Source organism: the organism of the source record quoted next, unplaced genomic scaffold, assembly GCF_019419815.1.
Source record: "Pyrus x bretschneideri cultivar Hongxiangsu unplaced genomic scaffold, Pyrus_bretschneideri_v1 Contig33, whole genome shotgun sequence".
In the NCBI taxonomy this organism is placed as follows: domain Eukaryota; kingdom Viridiplantae; phylum Streptophyta; class Magnoliopsida; order Rosales; family Rosaceae; genus Pyrus; species Pyrus x bretschneideri.
The window spans coordinates 2,213,332-2,223,144 of NW_025999646.1; the positions used below are offsets into that span (position 1 = coordinate 2,213,332).

General features: G+C 36.9%; 2 protein-coding genes across 2 annotated transcripts; both read right to left on the reverse strand.

The window, feature by feature from the left end:
• Positions 1 to 3,176: 3,176 nt before the first annotated feature.
• Positions 3,177 to 5,701, reverse strand: LOC103944275 (pentatricopeptide repeat-containing protein At2g33760). The gene is given in 2 exon segments (XM_048590960.1): positions 3,177 to 5,143; positions 5,145 to 5,701. Coding segments are annotated over 2 exon segments (1,776 nt in total). The 5' UTR covers positions 5,472 to 5,701; the 3' UTR covers positions 3,177 to 3,694.
• A 1,457-nt stretch (positions 5,702 to 7,158) lies between these two features.
• Positions 7,159 to 8,540, reverse strand: LOC103944214 (CASP-like protein 1C2). The gene is made up of 3 exons (XM_048591420.1): positions 8,207 to 8,540; positions 7,879 to 7,981; positions 7,159 to 7,535 (listed from the first exon to the last, which is right to left on the reverse strand). Exons 1-3 carry the CDS (start codon positions 8,359 to 8,361, stop codon positions 7,299 to 7,301), a joined length of 495 nt encoding a protein of 164 aa, XP_048447377.1. The 5' UTR covers positions 8,362 to 8,540; the 3' UTR covers positions 7,159 to 7,298.
• Positions 8,541 to 9,813: the final 1,273 nt, after the last annotated feature.

Sequence of the window (9,813 nt, forward strand, 5' to 3'; positions counted from 1 at the left end):
ATGTGACGTGGAGACACGCGCTAGAAGGCGAGTTGTGGAGGACGATGGAAATATCGGCGAAAGTGGGGGGATTGTGGGTCCGAAGTCAGCCAAACGTTCCGGGTAGGACCCGCCACTGAATATCTCCATTATCAGATATCCCATTCGTCTCGAGAACCGAGGGAAACACGCAACAACCCCAGCAGCAGCCACGTTCGGTGTTCTTTTAAACGATGCCGTATGGTGATTTTGAAGTTTTCAACTTTTTAGCATATAGGATGAATCCAACGGTTATATGTCACACATGCAATGGAAAATAAAATAAAAAGGGAATTTTCCTTTAATAATTCATTTTTTTCTTTAAAAAAAAAAAAAGATAACCAATGGCGAGTCACGATTATTCATCATTTTTAAGGTTAAAAAGACTTACAAAAGCATTTTAGCATCTCTTGAATTTTTCTTTAATAATATATTTTGAAGAACAAGAGATTTATGTAAAAGTACATGTATATCCTTCCTAACATTAAACATAAAGAAAAACTTTTCTATCTTTCAAAAAAAAAAAAAAAAAAAAAAAAAAAACTTTTCTATTAAAAAAATAAGAAAAGTAAACAAAAAGAAGAGTAAGGTTATTCATATCATGTTTTCGTACCACATTTTCATACCATCTTAGGTGGCATTTGATGTGGACAGCCACATTATTTGAATTAATCAGATTTTTAAATTTAGTTCATTATTTAATAAACTAATAATTAAAAAAACTAGTTAATTAAATAATGATTGTGGTATACAAGGAAGTTTTCTCCTTTATTTTCTTGGGTTTTGCGAACTTTTCAAATGATGTAGTTGTCATATGAATAACATTCCTTTAAAAAGAAAGATTTTATCATAAATGATAGTTGAAATTGATATAATTTATTATTTTAGTCTTTTATGATACGATCCTAAAAAGAAAGATGAAAATTCTTAAGTTTTTTTTTCATATATACAGTCAAAAGAGTTGTTTATGCATGATGAAAATGTCCCTACAAATGTTGTATCTCTTAGACCCATCTTTCGTTCTTAAAAGACACTTTATGATATGAGAGAATCTCAAATATTCAAGTTGAACTTTTACTCTTTAAGAAATTATACTAATTAAAGTTGGACTTTAAACAGTCCCTATTATTACAGTATTATGATTTTTTTTTTCTTGTAAATAAATTCATTACTTGTCATTTTTCAATGACGAGATATATACGTCAAAGAGTGATGGGAGAACAACTGATATCAAACTTGTTATGCACAAAATTCAAATCAATACTTATAAATACAAAAAAATATTACAAAACCATAAATCGACTATAATTAAACTAAACTCTTCACGTTTTATTCTTTTGCGGTTAAATTTTGCCGTGTATCAAAAGTTGAACTTGAAATTTAGTTGTAACTTCTTTTCTCATTAAATGAAGATTGTATAATAATTCATTAAAAAGAATAATCAATGACTTTTCAAGTCTTGAAACCGATCACTTGATGTTACGTTGAGAAAAAGGTGGGGTTTTCTTTTTCTCTTTTCTTATTCTCTTTTTATGCTGACATTAACAGCTGAAGAACAAAAACGTGGGTTTGCATTATCCTTTTGTTCTGCCGTGTCGTTAGCGGATATGCGTCCTGTGATCCCTTTATTTTTTACATGCTGTTTGAATGTATTTTTAAAATAATTGAATGTATTTTTAGTAAAAATATTTTTAGCATAAATTTTTAGTGAAAATACAAGTAAATCATGAAAAACTACTTAAAGTGTTTTCTGGAAGATAAACATAACTATTGTTTCTTGCATAAAACACTTTAAATGCTTTTAAAACCTAAAAATATTTTTTTCTAAAAAAACTTTCAATCATTTTAAAAGCATATACAAACAAGTTATGTATTATTAATTATTCTTTGCCTGGTTGGTAAAGTTTTAAAGGCAGAGAATCTATTACACCATTTTATTATAATATTAACTAATTTTATTTATTTGTCTAAAAATCATATACTAGTGTGCATATACGCACTGCTCACAGAGGTAGCGTCATCGAAATTTTATTTATTTGTCTAAAAATCATATACTTGTCGGATCAAAATTAATTTTGATACGTTATCGTCGTTGTTTATGTAAAAATGCGATTATAAAGTAAAGATTTTAAGCCAAAAAATAGAAAAAGATTTTGAAAGACTTAGAAAGAGATTTTACGAAAATATATGAAGGATTTGAAGATGTTAAAAGACATGATGTAAAAACGAGTACAGTGATATTTTAAAATTCATACAGTTGATCCCACTTAGTAAAATAGAGATTAATAATTCTCCTTGTTGTCATTTTCAAAGTAAATCAAATCTAAAAATCTTTCATAATTAAATATCATTAAAGTTTGAAATTACACGTGACAGATGTGTATGACTTGACTGAACTACTGGAACTCAAATTAATGTTTTACGAAAACCAAAGTATTAAACCCCGATTCCTAAACGTATTAGCCAATAAAATTAATGGTTTTATAAGACGTGAAGTTATGAATTTGTAACATTCCAAGTTCCAACGGCTACATCACATTCTTTATTGAATTTATTTCTATACTATTGAATATCATTTCTTTAACCCCACTAAACATGTGCCATGAATTTAATAACATAGGAATTTCGTAAACCCATAAGACATTATCATGCGGATATACTTATGAATGATTATGTTCTTTTAAAGGGACTCTTCTATGAGCCAGGAAAATACACAGAGATATTTCAGCAATTAGTTATCATTGTGTGATTTATCAATGACAACAATCGAACAAAGAGTGTGTCATATGAAATAATTATATTCATCCCCAATTACTGAGCCACACCGTGCTAGTTGTTATAGTGACATTTTTATCTTTATGCACTAAATTCTAATTTCTTTTCGTCTAAATGAGGCTTGTTTGGAAGTGTTTTCAATATGACTAAAAACAACTTTTGGTGAAAATGTTTTTGAAATTAATATTTAGTAAAAATCTAAGCATATCCTTGAAAAAACACTTTAAATCTTCCTGCAAGAAGCACATATCTAACGGAGGATTCGAGTTTGAGACGTACTCTAACGTTTAAAAGAAATATATCACCAGACAAACAGTAGTTGGTAACGCAAAAATGTTGGGTGTCCAACCAGAACGCAACCAGGCGGACTATGAAGCATAGGAAAGACCCAAAGCCCACCTTCATGGGCCACTAGAGCAGTGGCATATTTTTTCATCATTAGAGTTCTCATTTCAAACATTCACCACATTTTCATGCACAAAGTTAGACTCATAACATATTTTGAGATCAAAAAATGGTACAATAGAGCTACAGAAACAGTTTATCTATATCATTTTCGCTTCATTTTTCATCGAACCTCGAAATTTTGAGCTCGACTAATGCTCCGCAACATCCCTGATCTGGTTCTTCGATTCAGCATTTCAGCTTTGGTCCGATACACCATATTTGGTGTCCCGTGTCCCATAAGAAGCAATTGTTAATAGCCTTTCCATAGATTGGCCAGAAAGTCATAACATTGCATTTGATCCTGGTTACCAGTGATCTGCCAGTTGTCTCTGCTTGCAATCCAAGCAATGTGATAGAACCCTATTTCGAATCATGTCTTTGTTGTAGAGGACAGCTTAAATCCCCCCAATGCTAACTAGACGATTAGTTGGAGCCTTGGAGGTGATCTCATTCATCACCAGTAATCCATACACGAACATGAGCCATCTTTGAAGTGGTGAAACCGAAGCTTATCCCGAACAATAATTTCTCGTTTGGTAACTATAGAAATAAACTTAATTGCCTCATGGCAGTCCTCGCACATTCGGAGGTTCTTTACAATCCGAATGGACACACCATCCTTGGTTTTCAACAGCCCAAATGTGATTGCAAGCTTCTCACTATGATATCTAAGGGCATATTCCCTCTCTTCTTCTTCCACTTCATGCATCACTGACTCAGGCGCCGGTGCATACCCTGCTTCCCTGCACCGGGACATTAGTTCATCTAAATGCTGATAAACTTCACTAGTCTCAGGGTGGGACTTGTCTCCCATGCTAAACAGGTAGGTTCTGTGATTCAAGTCAATCGTGCTATAGCCAACTCGCTTTCTCAAGCTTCTTCCCATCATCATGTTTCTAATCATTTCCACCCGATCCATCCGGCCTGCCAGTGCATATATATTCGAAAGCATTACATAATGCCCAGGATTTTCAGGCTCAACCTCCAACAGATGCTCAGCAACTATTACTCCAAGATCGAAATTCTTGTGCATCTTGCAAGCACCAAGCATAGCAGTCCAAACAGCCGGGGCTGCCTCCTCAGCACCAAGCTCTTTAATCAACTGATATGCTTCATTGAGAAGTCCGGCACGCCCAAGCATATCAACTAGGCAAACATGATGCTCCACACTTGGCACTAAGCCGTAATCTTGCCTCATGCTTGCATAAGCCGCCCGGCCTTCTGGAACTAACCCTGCATGAGCACACGCTGCCAAGACTGCCACAAAAGTGACGGTGTTAGGAACAGGACCGTGAGCTTTCATTTCACGGAAGAGCTCCACAGCTTGAGTACCATAACCATTCGTTGCATACCCAGAAATCATAGCCGTCCAAGCAATCACATTCCGTTCCTTCATCGAATCAAAAACTTCTCTTGCTTTACTCACATTCCCACACCTAGCATACATGTTAATCAGTGAAGAGCCTAGAGCCACATTCACATGAAGGCCACTGTTAATAACATCACGATGCACCGAACAGCCTAAGCCAAGAGCTCCCAACTGAGAACAAGCCGCCAATACACTCACGAAAGTCGTCGAATCAGGTTCAACACCCAATTCCCGCATTTGATCAAACACCTCAATCGCTTCTTTCGATAACCCGTTTTGCTCATAACCCGAAATCATCGAATTCCAAGCCACAACACTTCGGTCCGGCATTTTATCAAACATCTTCCAGGCGGCACCCAAATCTCCAGATTTGCAATACAAGCTAACGAGAGCGGCTTGAACAAACGAATCCGCGCCGTACCCACATACCAAAGCATGCGAATGAACGCCTCTTCCGAGTCTCAGATCAGAAAGATCGGCACACGATTTAATCACCGACGTAAAAGTGTAGCTCGACGGCGGAATGCAGAACGAAGAGCATGCTGTGGTAGAAGAAAACGGTGTATTGCGGGAAGCTGAACTTCGAAGAGGCTTTGATGAGGGAGTTGAAGAGGAAGGCGTCCGGGCTCGGAACAGAGAGGAAGAGGCGGTGCGTGTAGAAAATCGAACCGGCTTCGCAGGCCAGAGTGAGGAGCTTGGTGAGGAGGGCGCGGCTGCGGTGCGAACCGGACACGACGAGGTGGGCGTGGACTTGTTGCAGCGGTTTGATCCGCGGACCGGCTCGGAGAAGAGCTAGGTAGGCCGGAGACTTCGGGGCTGAACCGGCGACTCCGAGATCGTGCCGGAGCTGTTTGGCTTCCATGAAAAGAGAAGGGAATTGTATGAGTTGTTCCAAACGCAGCGTTTTAAGTTTTAACACTCATTACAAATTAATTTGCAGTTCGCGCGAGCAAACTCTCAGTGCAAAGCGCAGCGTTTTAACTTCCATGAGGGGTTTCCTTTTCCTCCTCATCACCCCGTCTCCGACAGCAGTGGCCGTTCATGACTAGGCCAGGGACTGCTCGTGTACGACTGTCGGACCAACATTACATAGTCTGTCTACGGTTCGGACAGACTGACCGTCTCACAAAAATATGAGATCCTCGGTGTTTGTGTATGCTGCTTTATACCGCTGCCATACAAAAAACTCAAGCCTTGGTTCGAGGCTTGAGGAGGTTTTGAGTGGCTATATTTCGAACGTAAGGTAAAAATAATTAAAAGGTAGATGCGGATTAGATTAGTTAGGTAGAGCATCGTGTTTGCTGCCTTACATCTGAATTCAAAGTTTTCTCCTTATAAATTAGAGTAGTTTATGACATCGTCTCATCAAAAACTGTTTTCGTTGTTCCTTGGAGAGGACTTGGGAAAGAGCAAACCTTGCTACAACGTTGGACCAACTCGGTAAGTCCAGCAGTCAAAGGCCCAAAGCATGTTCATGTTGTTCTTTGTTAACTTTTTCATTGCCAAAATGAAGTGTTGCTCGCTAATATTAACAGATGTCAAGAGGTTACCCTAAATAAGTAGATGAAGCAATCAACTGAAGATAGCTAATAACTAACCTGAACTCTACTTTCATCATTCCATGAGCTAAGGCCATGTGGCCATGTACGTTGTGTTTGTTGATTCCAGAATCCAGAATTTCAGTGGCATTTGGAGAAATTTTACTTTTGTGTTCAATCACATACATCTTCTGGCTATCCTGACCGTTGGATCGTAGTGTACAATGTTATCTTGGATGTGCTTGAGATTCCTTTATCTACTGGATATATTAGCCTGAATTGATCTTTGAAGTAGACAAAATCTGCTGGTTTACTATTGAATTAGTGTAGTTTTCCTTACCTATGTTGCTATTAACGAGAAACTTGTGACATCTGTTAATGTTAAGAAGAAACATTTAGAAGAATCAAATTATCGAACAAAAACATCACCTATATCAACTCTATGTCATATTAACATTTGAGTACATGATTTTTTTTCTAAATGTTATTTTTAACTTTTAATTATTTTCTTTTTAATATGAAATAGAACTTTGAGAAATAACCCTAAAACAATAAGGATAAAAAAAAGACGATGAAACACCACCAAAATGGTAATATTTGTCCAAAATTGTAGCTAATGGTTTTGTAACCAAGTTATGCAATCAAATCACGTTATTGCTAACCTATTATGAGATTAAGTCCACTCATTCTCATTAGTATAAATAAAATCTTTTGTTAAAAAAAAAAGAAGAGATATATCCCGATGATGCTGTTAATTAACATCAATACATGTCTTATTAAAAGGCAATAGGACATTGCCAACTATTAGGGAAAATGTTAATTTTCACACGTCAAAATCACACTTAACCCTGGGACAAGTCACCTAACAATTAAAAATTCTAGAATCTCAAAGAAACAGATATAAGCCTGTGGTAGTTGATCATGTTCATATTTTTCTAAAATCATTCGTCATACTCATATATAGTATGAAAGAGAAGAAAAAAAATTTCACAAGGACATTTCCGAAAAAAATAATATAAAAAGGACTTTTTCATAAATTCCAAATTAACAGCCATTCAAGTACAATATTACATTAAATTTTTTACGGTGGAAAAAGCAGAAATGCTGGGAAATATCGAAAGGAAAATTAACCCAACAGAATTTCATGGTAATTAACTAGGTTTTACCACGAAGAGAGGATTAAGAGCATTGTAAAGAGTAAATAGATTAAGCACATAGTAAAATATTGCTGCAAGGATGCCAGCAACAAGAGCCCCATTGACATGGTTGCAAAACTTGGACACTTGTCCACAAATTGGCAGCCAACCAGCGTGAGTGTTCCCTTTCTTCGCCACTTGACCTATCGCCAGGGCTGCTGACATGCTTGAAGTAAGAAGAAGAGCTGCAACCTGCAACAGTTTCAATCCCTCAGTTCCCATTAAGTTGGAAATTAGAATGACGGTTCTCGAGCTGGAAAAGAGACTTACATGAAACAAGAACACTAAAGTGGTGGTTTACGGCCCGTGCATGTCTATCACGTGTCGCCATGTGTTTTAACTTTTTTACATGACATTGCATGATTGGTTCGGAACACAATCACTTTAGCGTTTCTGTTTCATGCAAGTCGTTATCCTCAGTCTGACTTCTTCTTACACCGATTTCATGTTGGTAAACAAGTCATTATTTCAGATAAAAAAGGAAGAATTCACTTAAACTATGAAATTAAATAAAGGAATAACATGGTGTTTTTACCACATCTAGGATGATAACAATGCGCCACAGTGAGCCCTTCGAAGAAAGAAGCAGGATTATAAGGTTGTATCCACTTACAATTGCCTCCACAATCACAAAGTACCTTTTTACATGTTTTAAAACAAAGAAAAAGTTATACAAAATGACAAGAAAAAGTTATATAAAAGCATTAAGAAGATGATTAATTGCGAGGAAAATGGACTATCTAGAGAGAGAGAGAGAGATCGACGGTCTACCGAACTCGGATGCATATTGCGTTTAACAAACTGACCTAATTCACGTTTGCGAATTTGTCACAAACTTGGAGAAACTTGAAGAGTAAACTTACATGAAAGTCGGGGAATCGCTGAATTTGGCCTTGAAGGTCAAGTTCAAGACCCTGGTAGAGTCGTGGCTGGTGACCATAACTATGGTGGCAGAAACAGTAGCAGCCAAGGCCAGCAGCCTCAGCACAAAGGTGAAGATCCTCCTGGTCTGAGTCATGGAGAAGTTAACCTAAACGACACAGTTTTACGACGAAACGAAGAACTAAGCTAGGGAAGATCGAAATGCTGAGGGGTATATTTAGAGCAGAAGAGGGTAGATGTAGAGAGTTTGTTAGGAGGACAGATAGGAGGTGGGAGGGAGGGCACTTGTCTTCTTTGTATTTCTTCACACCAACAAGGGTTTGGTTACCTGCAAATTGTACAAGACAGTGAAGATTGCTGCAACACCAGCCAATTAAACTTTTACACAGCAACACGGGCCCCGGCCAGACTAAACCCGTTTTGGGTCCGTTCAGATTTTGACATGTGGTTTCTTTCTACAAGCAAAGTTTTGATGAAGAATTTGTGTGTAAATTAAGGGATCATAGCATGATCCATTTATATTATGTGATTGCATGCCTGCACTCCACATGATCGATTGTACTCGTTTTGGATATGAATCGGCCACAAGGTCAAATAGCATTTGGCTTTTTAATGAAAATTTGTACGTGGTTCTAGTAAAACGGTTGAGGAAAAATATGTACGAGCACAAGCACTTCTTATATAAATTGTATCAAATGGGCCCATGATCAGAAGTGACGTTTACCATTAAACGTGATTAACCAAAGTCTAGCTACATCTAGTGTTGGTTTTACATTTATTTTAATTTACACCAACTATCTAGTGGGTTATCATACGGCACATACACACACCAAAGATATGATGTCTATGGCCATAGGACACAGTGGAGGAGTAGTGAAATATTTATGATATACCCCCAGCTTCACTGCCGAAAGCAGTGTCGGACAACTTCACTAGCCACGGCTAATGCCGGTGTGTATGTATGCTATTTTATTCAACTTTATCTTCGGGTGATGGACAGGTTATTCAGCTTCACCTTTAGGTGATGGACATGTATTGCCTTCAGGTGATTATGATACCCCTAAAGAGTAAAATATGGATGAGATTTACAGATTTGCTTTCGGATGGTTTTTACTACCATTTATGAGCATTGTTTTATGCATACATGTTTTACAAATGTTTTCACAGCATGCTAGAGTTTTTAGAAAACTTATTATGTAGTACTATATATATGTTTTCAAAACAAGGGGTTAGTATGTTCATGAAGAAAATGATTCTCTTATTATTAGTATTATTATAAACTTTGGTCCACTCATATTTTCTGTTTTTGCACCCCCTCATGAGTTATAATCGTGGCACACAGTCCCGGAGTTAGGGCAATTCCACGTAGGGATCTTCGAGTCTTCTCTGTGTGGTACTGATTTCTTGGTTCGTACCTTTTTATAATTATCCTTTCCTATTATTCTTAATTAGTTGTATGCTCTGAACACGTCTCTGCATTAGCATATCCCTTTCTAATCACATAATTTAATTCTCATGCATGTTTTAAATGACTTCGTCATCCTCGGATGTCGGCCAACATGTACCATCCTGATATTAAAGAGATATT